This window comes from Syngnathus acus, chromosome 10, assembly GCF_901709675.1.
Source record: "Syngnathus acus chromosome 10, fSynAcu1.2, whole genome shotgun sequence".
NCBI classification, from domain to species: Eukaryota; Metazoa; Chordata; class Actinopteri; order Syngnathiformes; family Syngnathidae; genus Syngnathus; species Syngnathus acus.
The window spans coordinates 14,561,852-14,589,365 of record NC_051095.1 but is presented as its reverse complement, the minus strand read 5'-3'; the positions used below and the strand labels follow the sequence as shown (position 1 = coordinate 14,589,365).

General features: G+C 41.2%; 1 protein-coding gene across 4 annotated transcripts in view; it reads left to right on the top strand.

Annotated features, from left to right (window-relative positions):
• pcdh19 (protocadherin 19) overlaps positions 1 to 27,514 on the top strand; it is a 59,051-nt gene that overhangs the window by 11,399 nt on the left and 20,138 nt on the right. For all 4 annotated transcript variants that reach the window (XM_037260554.1, XM_037260556.1, XM_037260553.1 and 1 more), the window contains 2 exons: positions 18,169 to 18,227; positions 22,047 to 22,219. In XM_037260554.1, coding sequence (XP_037116449.1) covers positions 18,169 to 18,227; positions 22,047 to 22,219 — 232 coding nt within the window. The remainder of the gene's footprint in view (positions 1 to 18,168; positions 18,228 to 22,046; positions 22,220 to 27,514) is intronic.

The following is a 27,514-nucleotide window of genomic DNA, read 5'->3' as shown; positions in this document are numbered from 1 at the left end:
CACACGCTCACACACACGCTGCTAATTTTGGTGCCAGCCTTCACGTGGCTGTTGTGCGCAAATATAGTGGAAAATATCTTTTTGCCACACTTTTGGTTACTTTTGGCAGCTAAACTTTGGTAACAGTTTTGTTTGATATCAAGAACATTTCCAATATTTTGGTATTTTGTTGAATAACCTTTGCTTAGTAACCATTGTTGACTAACTTTTGCAAACATTTCTTTTTGAGGAGTAAACTATGGTCAGTAACATTGGCTACAATTTTAGTAGTTTTTTATCACTAGCTTTTGGGAACAATTTTTTGGAGCTTTTGGCATTTACCTATGTTACCTTCTATCTGTTTAGCTAGCCGTCCGTTCATCCATTCATCTGTCCATCCATTTATCCATCATTTTCTACTGATTCAGTTCATGACAGTTTGGCCTTAGCAAAGGTCTGCACCCTGCTGAGTGCTATTTATTTTCTTTCTATAAAACCTGGCCTTCAGATGAGGACACATTCACTTTTTTTATTTCCTTTCCATTTCCAACTACCACAATAGCAGAAAATGTCACATTTCTAATGTTAAATTACAACACAGATGGTAGCATTAAGTGAATATAGTGGTTTAAGTGGATTCTAAACTGTGTGTGACAATATATTTTATTCAGCAGATACAAAGTGGTTACCATAATCATCCACTTTTCATCCAGCTTTGTTCAAAACCACTGAAAATGAGGAAATGTGGACACGCTTTGTATTATTGTGCATCATAAAATAGGGCTTTAATTCAGAGTCAGTCACAGAGCAGGATAAATCTCTCTAAAGACTTTTAGTGGACGTGAACGCACTAAGGCGACAAGAACTTTGGACCGAGGCTGATGGGTCCACATATAATTTTGAGAAGGCTAAATGGAGTGAAGGAAATGGACATCGTGATGATGTTTATCACTGGGGAACAGGACATCATTACGCACCTTGTTAGACCCCGCAAGCAATGCTGCATGGACGTAATTACCCATTTAAATGAGTATCCAGTGGCGTTTTTTCACCTGCCCTACTCCCGCTTTTAATTTCTCGAATTAAACTCTCAGACATAAATATGCCATATTGTGTTTCCTTTCATGGAAATCATTGAACTGTCTCAAGTCCCAACAGAACACATAAATATGCAAATGTTTACCATCAAGCGCATAATTGTCTGCATTGTTTCCTGCAAAGGTTTATTAAGCCTTCAAGAAAACATATGACTCTAGGAAGAGATTACGGAAAAAGAAATAGCTCGTCTTCCAGTAATGGGTCATGGGATAGCCCAAGAGAATGGTCTGCATTTATAGAGGGGAGAAAAGATCAGCTTGCATTTTAAAAACACAAAACCAATGGTTTGTTTAAACTCAGGGAGAAATATATTTGTAATCTGTAGAGTGAAATTTTTTTTCTCACTTGTTTTTAATTATTTCACACCAATTAATCCTTAATATTGCCAAATAAATCGTGGGTATCTATTTTATTTTTAAGAAAGTCAAGACAGCCTTTTGAATACTTACATTTATGTAAACCTTTGGTTACAGATGTTTGCACTTTTTTTTTTTCAACAAACTCGCTAAATTGAGGTAAAAACTGAAATGGAAGGCAATAAAGGCATTTGATTTGTCCCACACCAATTACTAGAATGTAAATACAGTAATGCAAAAAAAAAAAAAAGATTTCATCATTATTGAGCAATGGAAAGCTCTATACACTATACAAGTATAATGCCATAATGCCAAGGCATTAACATTTGTCGTTGTGTATGTCAACATTTTAGGAAATTGCCAGTTTGTGTTTTGGGCACTTTATTCCTGGAGAACGAGGAATGGGGTTACAATGGCAAATAGCACCTGGCAAGTTAATGTTTTGTTGTTGCAAGATTTCTTTGTTTGTGAAATGCTCTTATCGCTCTGGCCCCCCCATAACTCAGAGGCACAGACATTTTTTAAATACTAGATGTGAGGAGAAAGTTCCTTGAGCAGGCAGCTCTGACACTGGGGAAGAGTGACCTTTTCGCTGAGGCCTAAAACAAGGAGGTAGCGGGAGGACGTTAGTTAGCATTTCTCCCCATCAGATTAAATGCCAACTTCTGCATGCATTATTGTAGAATAGTAAGTAGGAAGACTTGTCAAACAATTTGCCGCCACGGGTGGAAGAAACCCAACTGCATAGCAGTTGCTGTATGCCGTTGCGCTTTGCTGCGCCACTGCCACTACATTTGGATGTTTGCTATAAACCTATTGTGGCTGGAATTAGCTTGATTTTTTCTTGTGTCAGAGTCACATGCTTTTTTAAAAGTGAGAAGAAAGTATTAAAAACCTAGCACTGAAGTTGTAAACAGACGGGCAAATACTGCATTGTTGTTTTGTTTGGCCCGGTGGTGCAGAGGCCCTTCATTTCATTTGAGAACCTTCAAATGGCGCTTTTGTTTCAAGACATAAACCTGCATTTGCATCAGGGACTATTATGTGGAGGTTTCAACTGTAGCAGTGGCAGAAATCAGCTGCCTCCGAGGCACAGGGCGACGTAGCCGTCAGAGCAGCGGGGTGGCGTAATTGTGCATTGTGCATCCACACAACAGAGGTAGAGCATGTAATGAGGTGCAGCACTTGCAGCCAGCCAGTCTAATGGGCTATGACCGAGTGTGGAGGCCTCACGTTCCCCCTGCCCTGTGTTCCTGCCATTTTTTCTCCCGTGCTCATCCCCCTCCGACGCCGTCACCCCTGTAATGCCCTTCCTTTATCGCTTCTCCCTCAGCCGTTGTCGCCCCCCACTCTGTGTGTTTAGCTCCTATTCTCATTCATGATGTGTGCAAATCTCAGAGCAGTCTGTGTGATTGAGCTTGACATAAAGTGGAGGAGCAGCGAGATGACATTAAGAATTAAGCAGCACAATGAAGGCTCTGGGAGAGAATTTTGCTGATGTTTGGTGTCGGGGATTTGTTGTTTGAAAGTCTCACCTTTCCATTAAGGAGTGCTTTGCATTTTTGCATTCACACGCAGATATGCAGGTCTTTTTGCCCAAGCCAGTGTTCCTGGGATTATAGGTTTCCAGAAAAGGGCCTAGGCGTATTATTTACACCCAATGGCGGCTTGAAGAGGGATGAGAATGCATTTCTTTGCTTGAGTAATACCAGGTCAAGTTGCTAAGACAGGAATGTGTGCCAGGAATAGATGACATTGTGTCTTGTTGGGCTCAAGACATGCAAAGGATGAAAACACCATTAATGATAATAGTTATGACTGCCTTGCTTTGAAATTGATAATGACGCCGCTCGCTTGTGGCATTAGGAAATAATATTCAGGCCGCGGCGCACAATGGGCTCCGCTTTTTGACTTTCCCCTCACGTCTGACGTTTGACATAGCACAGCCCAGACAGCCAACTTAATGAACGAAAAGCACTTGGCCTCACTAAGGTGGCTTTAAGTGTCGTCTTTTTTTTTTTCCCATGCTAACTTCTTTAGTTCCACCTGAGAGCTGCTCCTTGCTCCAGTTAGAAAGGTAGAGCAGCAGTGCTCCTGAAAGAAAAAGCCTCCATTTATAATCTCTGGCTTTGAATAATGTAGGTTGATGATTCCTTTGGCAACCAGATCAGGATGGTTGCCACAGAGATCTTATTGAGTGTGAGCATTGTGTTATTTAAATATTTTTTCTGCATTGAAAATGGTGGAAGGTATCCATCAAAATGGTCACTTTTTGGTATGCTTTCATTTTGATACCAGCTGCAATACAAATTCATTTAATATGGTAATTCATTTAACTGCATTTATGAAGCCCGACTCAAGCCTAATTAGGTGAACATGTGAACATGAAAGACGTTAAGCGTCCCAAAATTTCTCAATGTAATCATTCCGAGTTAACACACTGAAATGATGTTGTGAAATGTTTGACATGCCAGTTATCCCACAGTGTCAAAATCACACATTAAAATCTAATATTTAATTTTGAATAGAGCTTTATCAATCAATTATGGTCCACGAGCATTTATGCTGGCCTACTTTCCTACCACGTACATCCATTCATTTTCTGCACTGCTTATCCCAGTCAGGTTCATGGCTATTACAAATTTACAAATCTTTCTTTGCCTAATAAAGAAACTGTATCAGGGCAAAATGAATTGAGCTGAACTGCTTCGCTTCAAGCAAACATTAGCTTTCCAAAATGTCCGACTGTCTTAAAAATGTGTATCTGTTCATGAGAGTTAAAATATGTTTCGTGCATGTATATATTGTCCAAACTTAAAAAAACAAACTCAACCTTGTATGATGGCAAACCAAAATTAAGGGTGTGGCTTCATGAAAACATCTTATCTTCAAGCTAGCACTATCTTCACAAATTTGACAAGTAAATCGAATAAGAAGTTAATAGAAATAAAAAGTTAATAGAAAAAAAAAACACTACAACATTTAACAGATAACATATATTTATAATGTTCTACCTTGCTCAGCTGTTCAAAGCCAACTTTCCTACTTTTGGCAAAAATCAGAAATCTCCATTACAATAATGTTTGTGTTCAAACTAGAAATCCTAGTTTTGTCTAGTTGATATGTAGTCACCTACTTTGAGAGCACAGAAAATGAAGATGGGGGAGGAATGACATGGTTATGGTGTTGTGACTTTTGATTTGTACGCTACTTGCTGATTATTATTTGAGCCTCTAAGCCGCAGATTTGGCTTTGTTTTTGCCATGGCAATTCGTGTCAATGGGGACAGGAGAGTTCGGCTTGAGGAGTTTGTGTGATGCTAAGCTGGTTGGCAAAGAGAATCAGGTATTCAGCATGCAAGACGTTTTGGGCATCTCTACCGTTGATCAGATAAAGGAGCAGAATTAAAATATGGTGACTGAACAGGAGCATTTCACCGATTCTAGACCTCCATCAGTTACCTTGTTCATAGCACTGGTCGGAAGCCACTCACCCAGTTTGCATGAACATGCTTTTTTTTTTAAACATGCTTTTTTTGGTTTAATTTGGGGGACTAGATCTAATCCAGACTAAATCTCAAGGATGAAGCCCCCTCCCTTCTCCCACCGCAGTCGGATTACGGGAGTGTCTTTAAAAGGATAAGGACCCGCTTATCGCCGCCTCCCTCAACACTTGTTTGGGATTTAAAGAAACGGGGGAAGGTGCTTCGTCGTCACCTGATGTGACCGGGGTGGAGATGAGTCAGAGATTAGGCATCTGACAAATGAGATCAATGATAATCACAATTGGCCGTTTTCAAACCACCTCACCCACTCCCCACAACACAACAGAAACAAACGCATATGCTTTCTCTCTCACCCACCCAAGTAAAATCATTGTGTGTTTAAAAGACTGAAAGAGGCTATAATGAGATGTCTTGTTGATCGTGGTGAATGCCTCTCACTCGTTTATTAGAGCCACAGTTGAGTCTCCTGCAAAAACAGCAGAAATGTTCAGAGCGTGTGACGAGATGAGCTGCAAAAAAGAAATTAACCAATTTGCTCATTTAACTTTGCGCTCAATAAATATATCTTTCCCTTTAGAAAAATTACCATATTTTTGAATATCATTCATCTTGTTTATGAAATTAAAATTAAATCAAATTGTTTTCTTGTCATGGGAAGCACATTTGAATAGTGGTTAGCTTGTTAGAGTCAAGAAATGTGGTTTTTCATAGATTCTCCCCCAGAGTCTTCTTTCTTTGGTTAATTCAAGACACTAGTTTGGTATGAACGTTGCTGTTTTGACTATATGTGCGACCCTGTGACTGGCTGGTAAACAGTCCTCACTCAGTCAGCTCGGACAGGCTTCAGGAACCAGCACTATAGAAATTGAATGGAAGATTTTCCACTAAAGCTGCTAATAAGATCTACTTGGCTGTTTGTTGTATGCTACTTAAATGTAGCGTTCATTCATTGTACATCGCACCAAAGCAGCTAAAGCAAATATGGAGCTCCAAAGTCCAAAAACAAATTACAAAGTTCATCTCAGTTGAACTCGAGTGCACTGCACCCAGCAGTGGGCACAGCATGAGCTCACATAGGCTTTATTTTCAGACTGTCGACACATTGATTGACACACATATAGACGACTGACTCTAGATTTGCGTTACATGGTTTTCAGGTTGTCAGGAGATGACAGGCATGGGCAGGAAATATTAATGGAAATCTCGTTTATGGTCAAAACTAATGCTGTTATTAATTGTACAGGCACTATTTTCAGGTACAATTTAACAGTTTTAACTTTAAAGCAAGTATCATACAAAATTGGACTGAAGGAACTCGATGTCCTATTTTATGGCTATCCTGCCCCCGTGACGGTGTGTGTTTTCTCCTGGCACTCCGGTTTCCTCCTACATCCCACAAACATGCTTTATAAGCTGATTGAGCACTCCAAATTGCCCCTAGGTGTGAGTGCGAGTGCGGATTATTGTTTGTTTCTGTGTGCCCTGTGATTGGCTGGCAACCGGTTCAGGGTGTCCCCCGCCTACTGCCCGATGACTGCTGGGATAGGCTCCAGCACGCCCGCGACCCCCGTGGGGACAATCAGTATAGAAACTGGATGGATGTTGAAAACCAAACTGCTTTGGTGAGAAAAAATGCTTTTCATATCAATAGTAAGTGAAGAAAAAAAAAGCTAATTTGGTACACATTTTCTCACAAAACTAAAGAACAAATCTATTTCGCAATGAACACAACAAAGGCACACTTGAATTGCTTTGTAGTGCCACAAAAAACATAACTTCCTGTTCCCCTTGGAAGCTTTGCTGTTTGAAATCAAGAGTTCTTGTGGCATTATTTTAAATTCAACCTAAAATTCATACAATATTCATGAGTAATTTGACCAAGCTTACTCAGCTTCTTTCATTTTGCATGACTGTTTTGGCTTGAGCTTTACTGTATAATTAAGGTCCCCATGCTCCTAATTTTGACCAAGATGACTTGAAGGTTCGTGGACTTACCAGCAGTAAATACAGAATCCATCCATTCATTTTATATATACGTAGCTCTTGCTCTTAGTACGTGTGTGGATGGGCCTATTATAGCTGACTAGCAAATCGAAAAGACAGATAGACTGCCAGTCAAATTCACATTCACACCTAAGTCTTCAGGGAAACCTACATGCATGTTATTGAAATGGAAGAAAGCTGGCGGCAAATTCAAAATCAGTAAATAAAAGTCGGAGAAAAATATGAGCGTACGTTCAGGTGGTGGGCAGAAAATGAGATACTTGTATAAGTGTGACGCTGTTGCTTATTTTGTTGGTGGTGCGATGATGACAAGGTGACTGAATTCCTTGCGGATCCCGCCTGTAAAGCCCTGAGCTCTTATCTCGGGAGGCAGGCAGCCTGGGAGTTAAGATGGTGCCAAAACCACACGTGGGAGATGAGGCTTGCGTCGAAATACTAGAAGCACCTCGGCGAAGGGACTTGTTTACATTGGCCCCAACGTTTCTGTCTCAACTCGTTAAGCCGTGCTCACGGTTGGAGCAACAAACATCCATGCGCCTTCACAATTAATAACGGAACTTATAGAGCTATCTGAAACATATTAGGCGACAGCTAATTAACAGACGCAGCAATGAGGTGAATGGGGTGGCGATCTCACCTCCACAGGTAAAAAGACACGCCCATGTAGCTTTTGTGTCAAGTGGTGTCCAGCAACGCACTGTGCAATTAAATCAATTTGAAAAGGAGCCCTAAACGGTGGCAAAAAAGAAAAACGTCATCCTCTCCCCTCACTCTCTTCCATTATCCATGCAGCCCGCATCCTCTCTAAATAGTTTTGCATGACCTTTGCTACAGTAGCTCTAATTATGAACAGCACATAGGCCCTGTAAGACACACGACTAATTAGAGTGGATTTATCTGAGGGGACATTGGCGCCGTTCTTCATAGTCATGACTCGGCTGCTATCAAGCGCAGGTGAGTTAAAGTCGTCGCTAAGGTTAATCTGGGTAACACAGTAATAGTAATTAGAATCATGACAAACATCGTTTTCAGATCAGTCGCAGGGATCATTGTTAACAAGGCGCCTTTATCGTCTCTGGGTTATTTTTCTTCTTTCCACTCCTTTGACTGTTTGACTGCGCTTGTTGAGAGCTACTATATCTCCGTTTAAAAAAAAAAGGCATTGCCCTTTAATATAGGACCTCTTGTCATTGCATCTCATAAAGAGTTGTTACTGGAGAAAGCAGTATTTTTCAAAGCTTCGACATGAATGGAGAGGGGCAGCTGGAGCTATCTTTTGGCTGGCGGGCAACTTGTGTAATGAGCCTAAGAGGGTTCCAATTATTCCACTTGTGATCAAAAAGGAGATGGAGATTACTTTTCTTGCCTCCTTTTCCCCTCGCTCTCTGTCTCTCGCTGACATTTTGCACAGTAACATCTTTTGATAGGAGCTGGGGAAGGGAAAGGGAAAAAGATGATTACTAGAGAGTGTCTGATAGTCTTGAACAGCCAGTTCTGGCCTCTGCATTAAGACAAAATAAGATTTTCTGACTCACATTTTCTTTTGTGCTTTCCTGCAGGGATGGGCCATTGAAGGCAAAACCTCTCACGTGCATTCAATGTTCATTCTTTAATGTCAATTCCAAATGGGCTGATTAATGGGGTACTGTAATTGCTTTGTTTAAAAGGGTAAATAGTGAAACAAAAAGGTCCTAGAGGTGGCCCTCAGGGCCTGGACCTATGTTTTTTCCCCACAAGATAACAACAATGAAGGTCAGTATAGTTGAAACTCAGAGCAAATCAATGTAGTCCACATTCAGTTACTTTTTGCAAAATGTAAGCATAAAAACACTCCTATCGTAGGCATATCATTGTGTAAACTTTGCAAGCCAGGGGAAACCTCACACAGTACTACTTTAAAAAATTTATTTAGCAAGTAAACAAAAACTACGTAAACCAATCACCCTTTTTGAAGAATAGAACCATAAAAAATATGCATGTATAAATGTAAAATGTAAACACATTGGTGCAACTCAGCTAACCAGTTGGACCTTGCCCAATTTTAAACAAATGCGCTTTGGCACAATATAGTTAGGCAGTGAATATGAACTCTGAAAAAAAAAAGTTGAGTAGAGGCTCAGAGCTAAACCTCGTGGTAATGAAATGCACATGTGCACAATTGTAATCAACCTACCTGTGGAACCTCAATACATTCACTTTCTGTATTAAATATCAAAGAAATATTTTAGTCCAAAACCAATATTATGATCACAATAATATATGCGATCAAAAACAATTGGAATGATTTTAAATGGTTCAGTCCTGCTTTGACTGCAAACATTACAAAGAATGGCGGGCCTGGTCCGCGAGAGACTTGATAGCCGAGCCCTGCGCTATTTTTCTATGAAGCCATCAGGAGGAAGGCGTGTTGTGTTTGTTGTATACTTGCACGCTGCAGCTGTTTCTCCTCCGCCTAATAGTGACAGCCATGCCTCCCCCTCACCGCAGTACAAAAGGGAGTCGAAGTATTTGATTGTGTACGGATTGTTTCCTCCCCCATTTGATTTATTAAATTTACAGATTACAAATAAAAGTACATTAGACGCCCGGGGGTGACTAAAGGGATTTCTCTCCCATCGACCATCAAACTATGGGGGCCTGGGAGAAATGAAATGATGAAAAACAAAAGATAATATTGTGTGCTATGGCGCTGGGACAAGGCGAACTCTTCCAATCATCCCAGATAAACATCCAGCCCAGAGATATGTTCTTGCAAGATAACGGCTTAGCACACACGCTGACATACAAACACGAGCGCGCACGTAGCGGCGCTTCGGATAAGCACAGAATATTACTACATGTTGTTTAGGGTGGCGGAACAAAAGGATTAAAAAGGACTTCATTTTAAGAAATCAAAGCTGCGGAAAGGTGGATGCTGGTGCGTAAGATGCATTTCAATGGGATAGATTATACTTCATAATGGAGACATAATTACAGGGAAACAAGATAAGTGTTAGCGTATGTGTGTGCGGTAATACAGCAACACCTCAGCGTCATCCTGTCGATGCACCGCAGGGGTAAGGACGTGCAGTTTCATCGTCTGTTGCTGTTTTCCGCGACCCCCGTAGATTCCCCCACGGTGAAAAACAGTTTGCCCCCCAAAGTCTGGCAAAATACAAATTCAATTAAATGAAGTCAGTTCAGCTAATCCCCCCAACCCCCAACACACACACGCACGCACGCACACACACACACACACACACACACACACACACACACACACACACACACACACACACACACACACACACACACACACACACACACACACACACACACACACACACACACACACACACACACAATCACTTCCCCCAATGAGTGGGTCAAGCCCACTGCATCTGGCCCCTCTTTCTCTTCCAGCGGCCCCCTGCTTGCATGCTGCTAGGTTTCTGTTCCCTGATGGAGATGACTGTTCCAGTTCTCTTTCCCACTGTGAGTGTGCGTGTGTGTGTGTTTGGGTCAACACTTGTCTCACTGCAGATTCCTGTTGTGTTATTCCCCTCCTGACTCACCAGGAATGCACATTGTTTATCCCTTCCCCTTTACTTGTTCTGAGTTTTTTTCTTTTAATCGATAGTGTATCAAAAACAGATGCAGCACGAGATGGGACTCCCATTGGAGAGCCCCCGATCCTGTTAAGAAGCCGGATTTATAGGTGCAGCGATGATGAGCAAGCAGATAATACTCTGCTGTCACTCTGACAGCTGCTTAGTAAAACCATCGCTGTAGATGACCAAACAGATGTGCATCTCATTGATTTACCAGCAAACAGGATTAAAATCATAGTGTGCTGCCTGCTTATCTGGATCACCGATAGGCGTGGCCTTGTTTTGGCATTATTTAAAAAAGTGGTCCTCAATCTGGGGGCTTGGACACTGTGGGTCCTTGAGCTCGAACTGGGGGTAAAATAGTTTGAAATTAATTATGATATGATTAGATAATATATTGTGAACCTGACTTCACGTGAACACCATTTCAAACTCTCTCACTCTCCGATCATGAAAATGTCTTGGATCAAACATGTCGATAAATGACTGCTTTTGCAACATGTAAACGGAAACTGTCTTTGGCAATATTCAGAGACATTGACTGCAATTACTACCCAGCCAGCTCTTTTCCTGTTTTACGTAAAACGGATTAAAAATGTTTCCATTCATGTAGTCTGCTTCTTATCCAGAATGAAACATGGGTTGACGTTTAAAAAAACAGTTGTGAAAATGATCAGAGGAATTGCTAAAAGAGTGATAAATAACAGTAAAATTCTTCACTGTAACAGGCCCCTTGACCCAAAAGGCTTGAGAATCCTTGATTCAAAGCATTGGTTGAAAAACTGCTGCGATACAAAGGTTGTTTGCAAATATAATTTTGTGTTACATTGGGTGAAGCTTCTGGAGCACACGGATACTGCATGACATGCATCTTCACCATGTGTCCTTTCAAAACTACGTCACCCCTTCACTCGAGTGCCATAATGTCAACATGATTTCTTTGCGAGAATGGCCCGGGGTGGTGGGATTAATGAACTTTGATGAAGTTCCACTCCACCCCAAGCACTGCCTCCCTATTTGCCGGAGTAGCTCGTGAAGCCAGAGTATGTCTACAGGCGGTGACTAATTCCCTTTACCCAGTGTCAGATTAAGGCATGTCAATAAACAGACCAACTCAATCCGTCTCTGGGCGACTGCATCCGTTGGCCGAGTCTTTGCTGTCTGTAATGAGCTGCTGCAAATCTCCATCGGACTGAAATGTCTGGAAAGATGCCTTGTCACAGTGGGTGAGGAGGGGGCGATGTCAGGAGTGGCATTGCAGGGAAAGATGGGACTGCTGCCCACCTTTAATACTCCATCTACAAGCTTTGAACGTTTTCTTTTTGCTCCTGAGTGGCATAATTGGGGAATGTGTCATGGCATTCGGCATGTAATTAAGATTCTTCCAAATGTGGATAAAATCAGATATGAATCGGATATCTGCCAATGCAACCACAGCATCAACAGATAGGATCTACCGTGTCAATGTGAACCCGATGTCATCAGCAATCAGTGATGTATACACAGACGCGACTACTCAAAAAACCTAAATAATGTAGTCAACTCATCAATCTAAAGAACAGTAAAAGCATAGAGAGTCTAAATATGGTACAGTTCAGTAGTCAAGGCAAGGGATCTTAAAAGCATATCAACCCAAAAAAACTAAAGACATTTAAAATTGAAATGCAGAAATTTAGGTGAATTTGAAAAAATTGTAAAACAAATGTGCAATGCAAGGAAAAGATTTGGGAAAAATAATTTGAATTTTTTTTCAAAAGACCATAATCTTATGTGCGGGGGGGAGCATAGTTTTGCATTTAAAATCATTTACACTTGTGGCTGACTTTTACGGAAAATTAAAAAAAAAAAAAATTAAGGAAAATCTTTGCTGATGTATTCATTGCTTGAATTCATTGTGTATGTGGTACTGGAGGCAGGTGTGCATGTCAGTAGTGTTCTGGTAGTTGCTACGGTGACATACATGCTAAATATTCACATCAATCATTCAAATAGTTCTCTTGTTTATGACCTGAATAGTTGTAGGCTAATGTATCGCTTCCTGGTTTCAGATGCTAATTTCCGTACCGTTTCTGTAACCAAAAGCTTGGCTCTTTGCATAATCTACACTCTTTCTGAATGTGTATTTGTAAAGACCGGCCCAAGGGAGGAGGTGTAAACCTTTGGGAATATCTCATGCTCTAATTTAGTGTGCCTGACTTCTCCCTACAATGCTGGCTAATGTAGGGCAGAACAGCGAGGAATCAACGCTATCTCGTAATTCTCACACCAAAAAAATAAATAAATGACTGCTAATTATTTTGAGAGTAGTGCTTGTTCCCAAGGGGTCACAAGCACAAATCCTTTCTAGAAAAGTTGCAAAGCTCATCCTTTCCTTAATCCAAACCTCCCTCCTTCATGCCAATTTACACATTTTTTGATAGGGATGAGACGACTGAAAACTTTTTGGCTCGAGATCCAAATGAAATCAAATCCCCAAAGACTTGCCCAACAGGGGTTGTTCTTAAGCTGACTTCTCATAGGAAACAGCGCAGATACATTTTTCTCCCACAACCTTGCCGCTTTATTATTATGTAAAACTGTCCAACTTTATCTCATGCTCTTCTTTCTTGCGCTGCGATGGATTGAGTCTGCGGGCACGTGCTGCCATGAATGCCGAACAGGTGTTCAATGAAACCCTTACGCCGCCTCAGGAGTTTGAAGACGCAGCGCCAAGATTGCTATTCAACTGATGCTGACCAGCCTTGTCACTCGGAACAAAGGCAGCACAAAACAACCACCGCGGGAAGTCACAGGGACACCAAAGTTTTAGAAAAACATGTCAGAGGTGAGCGGCGACCCCCTCCCTGACCAGAAAGACAACAGACTTAAGCTGCTTAAGCATCGCTCGACTACGTTGGAATGCAGATGTCTGCAGAGGGGAGCCTATTATTTAAGATCTTTTCATCATGCTGAAAGGGGGGGTGGCTCTAAAACACATGAATAATGAATGGAATTTCTATCAATGTATGTATAATTAATCACATGTCTTCCGACTGGATGTCTATGGAGCCTCTAGGCCTGAGTGACATGGAGACAAGTCTGGACTATTGTCTGAGTCTCGCAGTAAAAAGACAAATAGTCATCATAGGCACTTTCCTTACATAGATGGTACGTGGGGGTTTATCAACTTATTAAATCGATTAAGTGATCGTAAAAATTATGTCGATTGTGTGGAATTGAATTTTGATCAGTGGTGAAACAGCAAAATTGAGTGCACTACTTGACTGTAAATAATAGGGGAGCAATCTTTAGTCCGAGTAAGAACAACAACGTCAAGTTTGGTAAGTTGAAGCTGGCAGGGAAAACAGAGTTCAGAATATTCACAATCACCTCAATATCCCTCCCTGGCAAATTTGTTTCTAAAAGAGACTGACGAATAAATGTTGTCTCTTGGTCCGAGAGTAAACTAAGGTTGACTTCTTTAGCCTTTCTTGTCCATTTTACGAGTTTCGCAATTGATTGTCTTTTTAGACCCGGAGTGTGAAGTATTTGTTCACCTTCACACGGGAAGGCTAAACAACAAAGACGGAAATGCAAGCAGGAAGTGGTGCTGTGTTTACGCGCCTGTGTCATTGTGTTTGAGAGGGGCCATTATTTGGTTTGCTGGGAGAATACTCTACATGTACCGCACCATCAAGGACAAAGTGATGGCCATTGGCTTTTCCTTCCATTTTTTCAAGCGAAAGAAAAAGAGCTGATTTTTAACACATTCTCTCAGCCACAATAATTCACTTTGGTAGCATGATTAATTCCCGGACGCGGCGGCCGGGTTTGGACTAAATTGACGGGTGATGGAGTGAAATGAGGCGGGGAACGTGGCAGGTTGTTTGTCACATGTGTACCCCTCTGTCACAATTGATCGAATATAATTTGAGCATGTGAGGGAGCCCGTTGATATTAAACGGGAATAACTCTCCGTATTCATCAGGGCTGACTCCCCGCAGCAAGCAGAAATAGAAAATGTAATCTCATCCGCAACTACGGCTATGGCCTAAAGCTCTCTTCCACGCTTTTTCACCACTGATCCTCCCTGAGGGGTCTTGGCCTGTCTCAAGGAAGAGGGAAATCTATAATCCAGCAGATGGCCGAGGATCTACGTATGAGAATTTCTCTTATCGGGGAAAAAGGTGGAATAGTTGTGGGCGTCCGGGGCAAGGGTTGCAGGGGGTTATGGTAGCTCAGCGGTATGCGGTAAACAGAATATAGTAAACTCTTCACTGAGTTGGAGGGGTCTTTGTCTTTCACGTCACCACAATAGGACTCAGTGGCACGGCAGGGGGCAGACCTACAGGTGAGCCAGTCGCCTCTTTAAAAGCGCATTCCCGCCAAGTCGGGGGATTTGGGGACGAGAAAAGCTCAACAAGGGGGAGCTCCTGTGTGTGCTAAATTGTGCATTAAGACTCAGTTAAATTCAGCAGCAGTCATGGGGGAACGCAAACGTGTGCGTCTGCATCCTCATGAAAGCAGACTTAGGACAAATACACATTCCAGCTCAGTTTTATTGGACATAATGTTAGCATCCCATCCATGCAAACATGCCGTCTGACAAACGATTGTTTATCAGCATCACAACGTCTCCTTTTATCGCTACTTTGTTTTTAAACAGTAAATTGTCACGGTCAGACAAAAGAGAAAACGGGAGAAATTTCTCTACCTATAAATTGAACAGATTGCCGGTGACACCTTTTATGCATCCCTTTTTTTCAGCATCTTATTAGTGCCTATTCCTCCATCTGCCTATGTTTACTCCGACTTAAATGTTGCGGTTTTCCGCCACCAACTAGGTAATTCATAGAGTGAGGCAGCGGTGACATTCTGGCTTTATCTTCCTTCTCCTTGCTATCTTTTTGCAAAATCTGCTGAGCTTGTCGAGTGATTACTAGTAGAAGAATTGGCACTGCCCACCCCACCCTTACTCTTTTTCCAACTGTGCGTCCGGCGCTACGAGGAAGGCAAATCAAATCTTAGAGGAGATTGCGTTTTCTCTCGATGGCAAAAGACGAGTCCATTGTCCCGGTGACCCCGCTTTTATTGAAGAGAAAGATGCAAAGGCTAAAAAAAAAAAAACTATGGGGACGGGATGTGGAGGGTGATGCTTCCGTGTCCCGCAGGTCAACTCTCGCCCATTTCCTCTCATCTTGAATCCGCTCCCTCGACTCCCCTCCTTACTTGTCGTGACACAGTGATCAGTCACATTCCTCCCCGCAGTCCTCCAGATGAAACGGAACAATAATTATGGGAATAGAGTGGCTCTGGCCGCCAAAGCGGGGCCGCTCAGATCACAACAACACATTGTCCAACCTGATTAAGGAGCCATTTGCGGCCTCCCCCCTTCTCCTCGGCTGCTCTCAGCTGCAACTTGACCCCTCGCAGCAAGACCTATTGATACGCCCTCCGATTTGAGGTCGTCACGAACGTGGCCGTTGCATTTCTGTGCTGAGCCTTCGTCGGAGTGAGTGACTCATCAATGTTGCTCCTTCTGGTTTTGAGAAGAAGGGAGCAGTGGTCATTTCCTGTTGAATTCTTTGAGTCAACAAGCCATGTTGCAAGCTTGTTACAAGCAGGATGTTTTCTGTCTGCCAAATGAACAACAGCGTTTATGGCGGACAATAACCACATGTGAAATAAACTTTTTGGAAATAGCGAGCGACTTGAGTTCGATCAATAATTGCAGTGTTCAAGTTCATTCGAGTTAATTCCTTGATGCTGGCTCAACTGAGCTCGAGTGAAGAACGCTAAAGTATTGTGAGATTTCAAGTCTTGCGCTATAATGCACATTATTGACCTCCAGGGTTTTGAGCATATTTTGATGCTTTTGAGTTTTAAAACACAATCCATTCTTTGATGCTTGCTGAACTGAGCTACACAGAGGAATGCTGCACTCACTGTATTGTGTATTATTGCAATTTTTTGGGGGGGATTCTTCAGGTGTACTATTCTGAAAAAAAATGGTTGTCACATTGTTAGATCATTTGGAGTTTCACCATACTTATAATTTCTAACACAAGCCGAATAATTTATTCGACGCGAGCTTTATTGAAGAACGCTGAGGTCTCACTAGAATTGCTGGAGTCACACCTTACATGATCAACCTTTTATAGGTTTTGTCTGACTTTTGAGCTTTATTATTCCAAAATTTAAGTCGCTTTGTTTTCCATCTTAAAATGTCTGAACAAAATCTGAGAATTATTTGATGCTTACTGAACTGACCTCAAGTGAAGATTATGTCACACATTACTATGGTCCTGCCGGGTTTTTGTGTGACTTTTTATATTTTAATATTTCTCTCCCAAATTTGTGTTGTTTGCCTAATTGTGCGACCTTTTCCATATCTCTGTTAAATGACATGATGATTGCTTCTTTTATTATCTGTCTATGTATTGTATGCATGCTGGAAAACAAATCAGGGGCAAACAATGAAACATTAATAACCCTTTCTTTTTTCCTTCAAGGAATTGTCTCGTCTTTACAGTGGCTTGTTAAAGTTTGTGTTAAAGAAAGGGACTATGAATCATGATAACCTTCACGGCAAACGCACTGATTCATAATGTAGTGCATGTCCTTGCTTCCGTCATTACAGTTTTTCCCGGCTAAAATAACAAAGACGAAAGGAGGTATTGAAGTTGTGCGAGTGTCTGCATTGACTTGGCTTCTTTGTTGTATTTTTTTGTTTGTTTTGGGATGGTTGGGTTCTGTTATTCTTTCAACATAGCTGTAGTATCTGCATAGCTGCCCTCACTCGGAAGTCAAGGGGTCGACCCGCAGCGTCTTATCACCGCCTGCTATCTTCACTTTGGAATTTGAAGTGAAGTCTCTGCTTTCTCTCCCCGGAAAACACCTGCATCTGATCACTCTTTGCAAGGAAGGGTCACTTCCTGCCTTTTCACTGGACCTCCATGCTTTTTTTTTTTTAGAAGACTCCAGTTTTTTGTGGGAGTTGATACTACACAGTGGCGCGACAGGGGTTCATAGATCCTCAGCAAATATAAACGCTGGGCGAAATATGAATGTGGGATGCCTTTGAACTTTACGCTGTAATGTGGGTCAGAGATCTATCGCATGCATATTCTGAAAAAGTCTTTTCATCTCCAATTGCGGCGTTAAGATTCCCCCCAGTACGCGCTTAAGTTCATCTCCTTCTCTCGCTGTTATTTATTTAATTTTCTCCACATTAATGTGTAATGTTCTCAAATGTGTTAGAAGTTAGCCGTTCGCACGCGGGGAGAGCAGGGAAACATTTCCGGATGATAGGGGGAACTTTTCTTCTTCCACTTCTTGCCTTAATGATTCTGTTTCAAAGTTGGTGGGTTGGCCAGCAAAGGAGTGCATGTGGACCGGGGATTGAAGAAACTTGTGTTCACCGCACCACTCAACACCTCGTCAGCCTCAATGTGTTTAAGCGTGTGTTTGTGCTTTAAAAGATGCAGAGGACGCTCTCCTTTGTGGAAAATAACATTTCTTATGAAAACCAATTACTGCTAACATTGTTATAGTTTCTTCTCCTATTGAAAGTATGTATCTCCCTGTTTCCACCCTCCCCACTCATATCCCCTACTCACCAACCCTCATCCCACCCCACCCCACCTCTGTGTTCCAGACGGAGAATTATTCAATTGACTCCAGTTATGTGAACAGCAGAGCCCACCTCATTAAAAGGTACGTTTATTATTATTTTTTGTTTCATGCACCTAGCTACCATTGTTATCTCTTATTGTTTTATCTAATGAGAGCGCAGGAATCCTTGCAGCAATTTGTATGTGTTTGTTTTGGAGTGGGGATAATAGGGATTGGAAAGAATATGCAAAACAAAAGAAAGAAAAAAAAAGAAAGAAATCCTCTACATAATTCATTCAAATGATGAAGAAAGATGGATGGAGATGACTTAATTAGATACAACATCAGAATCTACATCTATATGATAGGAATCAACCTCAAGACCATGCGTAAGCAAAACGTAATGCAAACCAGTTCTTTTAAAATTCCAGAAATGAAAGTTTTTGCTCTCCCTCTTACAATACAATGCCTATTAGTAATCCTTTCAGCAAGCTAGCAGTCACGCTTCTGCTAACTTAACATGCGAGGTGTCACAGTTCCACCATATCAAATAGCAACCAACGTGGAGGCGATTCAGGGTTGCCATGGCAATGTAAAATGTTGTATTCACTTTAATCTACTGTATATGTCATTAAACTATGTGATACTTTAAAAGAAAGGGAAGTAAAATTTCCTTCATGCGCTCTCCCTATAGTTGTGAAGTGTTACTCATTTTACAAGACAATCAGACAAAAAAAGAAATCAGGATTTTAACATAAACTTATGAACCTCATCATATCACAATCTTTTAAGCAAATTTATATGAATTTAAGCACTAAAGTGACATAGAAGGTGTCCAGAAAGGTCCACTAAACTAAAGACCAACTAAAGTAGATGTAGGGTTGCAATGGCAATGAAAGACATTCTGTTATCCTTAGAATCTACTTTTATCTTATGTGAATTATATGTCATATAACCCATGAGAGACATTTGATATAAATCAAATTCTTTAAAATAGAAGTTAAGTCATATTTTCATTCCCCCTGTAATTGTGAAGTCAATGTTAGGGTCTTTAAATTATTATCAAGCAACGTAGAAGGCACCCAGGCAGGTCCATCATAAGACCTACAAAAAAGGAAATCCATGGTTTCTGTGGCAATTAAATATTCTCTGTTCTCGTTATTATAGTTTGAATTGAGGCTATGTTAATCATCTTTAATATCCCACTGAAGCATCATAAATGAAAATCCTATTTTTTTTAGCCATATGTCAGTGTATTTCCTTCTTAGGCTTCAGCTAGCAGCTTTGTAAATCTAAAAGCCATAGAGCAAGCTACTATGCAGTTTCTTGAAATCAACATCATCATAGAATGATTGAGCAAGGTAGCACTCATGCTTGCGCTAACACAACATGAGAATTGTCCAAGTAGGTCAGCCAAAATAAACCGCACAGAGAATGAGATTCAGTATTGCTATGGCAATGAAAGGGATTGTATTCTACATATTAGAGTCTACATTTAGCTGATAATTTCATACATAATGTGACACAAATCATATTATTTTGTAGCAAAAGCAACTAATTTGTTTGCGCTCCCTATAGCTGTGAAAAATAACACAAGTCATAGAACACTATGCATAATCATGACCTTCTGTTGCACTGAAGATGAGAAGAGTCCAACTTATTAAAGACCCCCAGACTAGCTTATCAGAAGTCAGTGGCCCATCAGAATGAAAATTAAGATGTTACATAAAAAAATGTACAGTTGCTTTGAAGATTTGATATGATAGATAAGATTAAGAAGAGTATTTTAAATGTTGTAAAAAACAGCTTCTCATTTGATATCTAAATCAAAATCTCAACCTTATGTTTCTATTAAATATTTTACGACATTTAACAACAGAACATGTTCAACGACCTCCTTGTTGTACATGAGTCATATTTTGGTGACATTGTAGGAGCACTGACTTCATTCACACTTTGAAAATGTTTTAGAATATTTATGTGCAAATAAATATCATCTGTCACGATACTACGGTTTGAAGGCGTCAGAATATGCCAACCAGGCACTTGATGCTTTTTTAAGGCTTATGGTTGGGTAAATAACAGCTGGTCAGTTTGTTTTTATGTGAAAGTAGAGTCGATAATTTAAAACCATCATCCATATGTGGACTCAAAAAACAGATTCATCCATTTAATTTTCCCAGCACTTGTCCTTGGGGTCACTTTGGGCTACACCATGTCACTAATCAATCGCAAAGCACTTAGGGACAAACAACTTTTCATATTCACACCCAAAGTATAATCCATTGCAGGGATGGGGTTCCTTGATGATGATGATTATGTATTTATTTATTTTACCCTCAGCTCCAATTTATTAAAAAAATGATTTTGCACTTAATGTCGGTTTCTTGTTCAGCAATTTTTTGCTGTCCTGAAATGGTCATTTTTGTGCGAGAGGTCTTTATACTGAAAAAAAATAAACCACTATGTGGTTATTTCTGTTGTTTGCTTCAAATCTTTTGTTGCTGGGTTAAGGCAATGGGTTTTACATTCATTGAAATATGTATTATCAAGAGTGAATAATATAGAGCGCTTATTTATCCATATTTAAAATAGCATTTTTTTATACATCTGGTTATGAAGTATGTGCCCCCCCCCAGTCACACTGATAAAAGATTGTGGCCACCTCCAGCATTTCAGTTGCCAATCCCTGGTCTATAGTCTTCATGCATGAATGTGGGAGGAAGCTGGAGTATCTGTAGAAAGCCCACGCAAGCGCAGGCACAACTTGCGGTCTCCATGCGGGAAGGACTTGAGCAGAGATTTGATCACCGATCCTCTTTGAGCTGTTAGGCACATGTGCTACCGGCAAGTCCATCGTGCTGCCCCAAAATTGGATAACTACGTGGGAATGCAGGGTTAGGAAATAGGCACGGGGGTCAAAATAATTCCCTCCGGCTGTGGAATAGTTTTGAAAGTGGGCTACATTTGATTCCACAATTGTCCTTTTGTTACCTGCAGCCTTGCAACAATGGGGGCTTTCTTTTGTTTGCTCCCGGCTTTGCCCCCTCTCTAGAGACCCATTATGACAATTTCCCCTCCAAAGATTTCCTGCATTTATGTAAACAAAGAGCATGGAAGTGCAGATTCCCACAAAGCAAGCCCCTCAGGAGCCCAGTGAACCCCCCTGGTCTGATACAGGTGCAATTACAGTGATAACATCAGAAGGTCAGGATTATCCGCCGCTTCAGCCTCGCAATGGGGAACGTTCGGCCAGTGTTTGAGGATACAGCTACCTTGGAATGTCCTTCACTCCTACCTCCCACTCTCTCCCTGCTACTTCTTCCAAGAACACATGTTGATTTATTCCCCTGCTCTTTAGTGTTGTTTATAAATGTGAATTTGTTCCGGTGGGATGGTACTCAAACGAGGGGAAATCACACTGTTACTGTGCAGCTGTTGATTGTTACTACCGCCTCCCCGCCACCCACCACCCATCCTGCTTTATTGACTGCGAGCCCCCGGTGCAAGGCAGATGCTCGGTTTGCATGCCTCCAGCGTTTCCGACATCCATCTTCCTTCCCGGAATTCCTGATTACTGCAGTATTTGTCTGATTGAAGTGAGCGAGTGCCTCCCTGTTTGTTCAAGATGCCCTTGAAGGCAGCGTGTCCATCCAACATGTCTTTGCCTGTTGCACCAGGGAGATTCGTACAAGCTCTTTATATCACGATTATTTCAAGTTGAGTGTTTTGCTAAGATTTATTTTAAAGCCAGTGATTTTTTTTAAGTTCAGAATAGGTAGAAAATAACCTCATAAAAAGACAAGGAAAAGGCACTTAAAGCACCCTGGGAGTGAAAACGATGGGCACCTCCATGGCGAACATGTGAGCGATGCTGATGTGACAGTTAATCAACATCTTTCTCGGTCCTCCCTTGTGCAGCACGTCGACATTCAAGGACCTGGAGGGGAACAGTCTGAAGGACAGCGGCCACGAGGAGAGCGACCAGACCGACAGCGAACACGACGTCCAGCGAGGACACTATGTTGATACGGCTGTCAATGACATGCTCAACATGACCGTGCCTCCCAATGTTTGCCAGCTGCCAGACCAAGGTAAGACCACGTCCGTGTTGTTGTACAACATAACAGCCAAAGCATCTTCACCAGTGCAAAATGCTGACTTGTGGATCTGGTTTGTGGTTCCACCAATGGGTGTGACATCAACTAATGTGATATCATAAAAGTTTGATCACTTTAAACTAGGTGAGAAATAAAACAGTAAACAGCAATGACTAGTCAGGTAATGACCAATCAGGGCTCACCTGTTTTGAGAGTTTGGTCATGTGATATTTGCATGCAGAGTAATGATTGGTCATTGCTTTTTTTGTGGACCGTCAAATCGATTTTGTGGCGTCAATGCGGAAGCACAAAAAGACCTCCAATGTATATAAAATGACAAGAGTGTCATGTCAAAGGCAATGGGGATTGATACATTTGAACATATACTCTATTAATATGGAAAATATATCAATAGTTCAATTTTTAAAATGGAACATATGAAATAAATATGGTCATCCGTTGGTTGTGTGGCAGTTTGCGAAAACGGAACAGGCAGGTTTGTCTTTTTTATGCTCCTCAGGCTGACCTCACGTAATCTTGGGGTGATTCTGAAAGCACTTTTATCTAATTTATCGAATTATGTTAATGATTAACTGTTTAAAAGGTTGTATAAGGTTTGCTTTGCTTTGTTTGCTGTTGTTGTCCTTAATGAATTCTATAATTGTCACTTCAAATAATGCAGGACATAAAATCACTGTGAATGTGTCCACAGTATTGGATATTGTAGTAGGACTTCATTTATTCACATAAGTTATTTTGGTATCCTCAAATCTACTCTCCCAACTTTCGACAATTGAATAGGGAAAAAAAAAAACACATTCTACCCTTCTGATGCAACCTCAGGCAACACACATTGATTGACAGCAGCTGTGTTTGCGTTTGAAGGCTCGTCGAATCCCCAAGAGCTAACGTGGCAGCAATTAGGCTCACAAAGGTGGACTTTTACATACCTCCACGAGGCCTGATCCATTATTCAGAGGGATCATTTAGCCGGCGAGTTAATGTGGATGTTTCATATCTGACTGAAGCGTTTAAAAAGACATCCCGTCGTCTGGCAGGAGTCAGTGTAAGGGGTCGTGTTGGTGCTTAACTGCTGCCACTCACACTAGAGAGGGAGGATGAAGATGTCCGTGGCCGGCCCAGATGTTGCCGTGCACCTGGTAGCCATTTAAGACTCGGAGGAAAACACCACAGTTGCACAAGCGTCCGCTTTGGGTAAAACTTTAGGGTGACCCCTGTTTCCGTTTTTGAGCTCGGCAAAAAGGGTTTATTAATAGCTGTCTCTTCCCTCAGTGGTGTTATTTTAACTCCAACCATAATAAGCACCTTACTTTTCTTCTCCCCCTTGCTCACGTACAGAATCAATTTTTAATGAGTGCGACGGAACAAAAATCCCCTTTTATGTCAAGGAATAATAAGGCTTTCTTAAAGTTGATATAGCTGGGAGCAATTTTGGCTGAATGTGTTGTGTAAGTGGGGAATAATAACATTAGGAGACACACTTAATGACAGCCATGTAAATGGACTCAGTCGCTGCCGCCTGCCTGGCTGCTCGCCCGTCATTTGTAACAACTTGGCCGAGGTCCGCGCCTGACGTCAAAGCTACCCTCAGTAGGATCATATGCTATTCAAAAATAAAAAAATAAATGACTTCATTAGATCTCAACCTACCAATCGAGTCTGATTTCATGTAATAATTGGACGAAATTAGAGATAATGCACATCGCGAGTGTTAAGTATTAAGAATGCGTGGTACACTTTCATTTCAGTATTCATCCTTTTAAGCAGAACAGAAAATTGATAGTGAATTGATAGCGAAGGAGCTGTTTTGAATTACAATCAAATCATCTTGATAGGGATTTCTTTCCACAGAGCTGCTCCCCCCAAAAATGATATTTGGTTTTCACTCTTTGTCAATAAATGGTAAGAGCCACAAGAAAATTATGAAAACGCTTGTTAAATTCACTACCAAAGATTTATATGTCTTTTCAGACTCCACATATTAAATCCCAGGAACCTACCTAACCATCCATTCATCTATTCGTCCATCAGTCCGTCCGTCCGTCCGCCCCCCCACGTCCGTCCATCCATCCAGGCTAAAAAAGGGTCTGGAAAAGCTACTGTAGTAGTGGGGACAGGCTTGTCTTCACTTTGAGTCCATTTAATTGACAAAAATTGGACCATGTGAAGCATTTACTTTGTGTTGGATGAAGGGAAGGATTATCAGAATACAATTTACTGAACACACTTGCACGCCTATTGGGAGACACAGCCACAGCACAATACACAAAGACAGACAACGTTGAGAATTCATTTCCTACGTGCACGCTTTTATTGTCATGTTTTCCTGTGTTGATAAGGGCTATGAACAAAACAAGTGGGAAGGAGCGTAGGTTAAACTCCCAGGATTGAACAGAGCAAATATTTACCATTCCCAGTGCCATGCAAAGGTGCTGTTTGCCCAGGAGACAAGAGTTGCCTTCACACAAAAACCCTCCAAAGCATCATAAACATGCCGGCTTTCTTTCATGAAGGAATCCCTTTGTGCTCAGTCAACCCCCACTGCTCTCAATCACAATGAACAATCCTTCTTCCTCCAACAAATTTAATGTTTGTCACTACTATTGGGCATTTTTTACCCGTTTTTGAGGGTAAAAACTGTTTTGATCTAAGCCACAGGTGTCAAACCCAGATTCGGCTCGCCACATCATTGTATGTGGCTTACAAAAGCAAATCATCTCTGTCAACCTCCATGACCCTTCCCAAGATAGTAACGCAATAGGTTACGAGAGGCAGTTTGTAAGCGGAATTGTTCCCAAGTGGAGACACACTAAATGTTAATTCAATTGTTGTTGTACAGTATTGGAGACACAATGGCAACTGATGGATAAAAATAAATAGTCAAAGAAACTAAAATTAACATTAGAAGTTAATGGAGCCATGCCATCTTTTGAAACAATAACACATAATTACTGATAAAAATCAATTTCAAGGCACATGATTGAGGATTGAGCAGTAAAGTCAAAATTAGTTTTCAATCAAAATAGATACGGTCACAAAATAGAACATTTCACTCATAGTATACTCCTCGATCCCATTCTATTGTAAATATACCAAATCATTTGTGTATTTATTATTTACGTTTCCCCAACACAAACTCAAAATACATGAATGATTTTCAAACATAAAGTCAGATGCAGATTAAATCTGTTTGTATTACTTTAATTCATTTTTGACTTGCTGTCAGCATCACACCCCCAGCTGAGAATCAACGTTCTAGTGTTTCTTAAGCGTTTGCTGAATCCCTGCCAAGAATCTTAAGAGGAACTCTCTTTTTGAAAACCTCACTCTGGCCGATTAGATTATTGAAGTATTTTCAGAATAAATCACATTAAATCTCTTTCAAATCTATAATGGAAGGGCTATCTTTAACACTGTCATGAACGGATGATATGGCTTAAACCGTAACCTCTGAACGAGTGACGTATTAAATATATTCTTTATTTTTCAAGTGAAATTGGAGGGATTTCATTGAATGGAGCTTAAGCAATGCCAAGCCATTACTGTTATGATAAAAGCCAGCTAACAGACAGCTAGATCTTTTTTTTTGGCGGTCTTCTTTCTTTTGATTGTCAGCGCTCTCAAGTAATTCCTGGCGGATGTGGATGAGCCGCTGTGTTTTTACGGATTAACATCCATGTTTTGACATATTTCTCCATGTAGGAGTAAAGTGGGGAGTATGACAGTATTTGGGATTTATGGTTTTGCGGTTATTTCAAATTTATTAGAGTGGGGCAAAAAAGAAAAGAAAAAAAAGAATCTGCCCTTGTGGCTTTTTTACACACTGAGGAAAGCGAGACTGTTCAATTAGCTTGGGCAAGGAACAGGCCTCCTTTATTTTTGACATATTCCTCTCCCCTTTCATCTCTGGAGATTTTGCCTCATCTATGTGCCAGTTCCCTGAGGGGGTGTGCCTGAAGCCCGGAGCCCAGGAATGGAAGTTCACTCCGTGGGCCACAGATTCCTCCATATTCCCATCTTCCATCAGAGGGATCCACTGGGTCTCACTGTTCCTAATTGAATCTAGCATCCCTCCCCTTCCTCTCGGATCGCAAACCTTTTTTTTTCTGTCCTCCCTTAAACTTTGTGCCGCTCAAGCACTTCCCTTTCCCTGTTGAATTTGAAGGGGGAAAAAACGTAAAAGCATCTCATATGTTTCTGCTGCAAAACTTGCCCTAAATTCAACACAGGAACATTTCTAGTTTGCAGTTCTGTGATCTCCTAAGGAAAATGCTGACAGGTGTCAGACTGTGCGAGTCGGCGGGGCTGTGCTGACAGCAGGGGGAGGAAGAGCAAGAGCAGGAGGAGGAGCAGGCAACGTGAGGCAGGCAGAGAGAGATGAGCGGAGAGTAGAGTAGGCAGTCTTAGTGAGGGAAAATTGGGGGGGGGGGAACAAAGAAACAATCTATCTGACAGGTAAGACTGATTTTGGTTTTTTTTCCGGTGAATAAAACTTCAACAGCATCGAATCAAGTGTGCCAACAACAAATCATGCATGATGATATTTTTATGATCACATCCACAATCCAAACTCCATACAGGGACCATCCATTTTGATTTGCTTAATCTAATGTGGGAGCCATGGAGGTAAAATGGCCGACAGTGACAAAGAGCAGTGGGGAGGTGTAATACGAGTTAAGGAAGACGGAGTGCACCGCAGAGCGCATGTCCGACATGAGAAAAGATGAAGGCGAATAAATTGGAATTTCAAGCTGTGTCCACCTGTGTTCCACTTTCCTCCATCGTAGGAAATGAGGAGGAATAATTAGCGGAATGATTTTTGAAGAGCCATGTTTAAGAATCCATACTGTGTGATTTAATGGTCAAGATGACAAAAAATGCTCACACTGTAAATCCGTGTCTATGCTGTTCCGCTTAAATCGGAAGACACTGCGGACGGCAATAATGATCATTTCAATCTGTAGTCAAACATAAAATCAGAAGAAGCCTGGACGATGATGCTAAAAATAATGTGAACTACAGAGCAACATGCTTCACTAATGTTCCATAGCTCAGTTGTGCGACTGACCTAACAGATTTCAAATTAACTGATTATAGGGGAGTTATCGAAAAACGGCCTATGTGACTTGAAAACATGCCCAATTCCAAAGCCAGATGAAACCTGGCTTGAAAAGGTGCAGCATGAAGCTCTTTTTACTTCCCGTAAGAGGATAATGTTTCTGTCTTAATGACAATTAGGCAAACTTAAAGGGCATCAAATCAACTGAA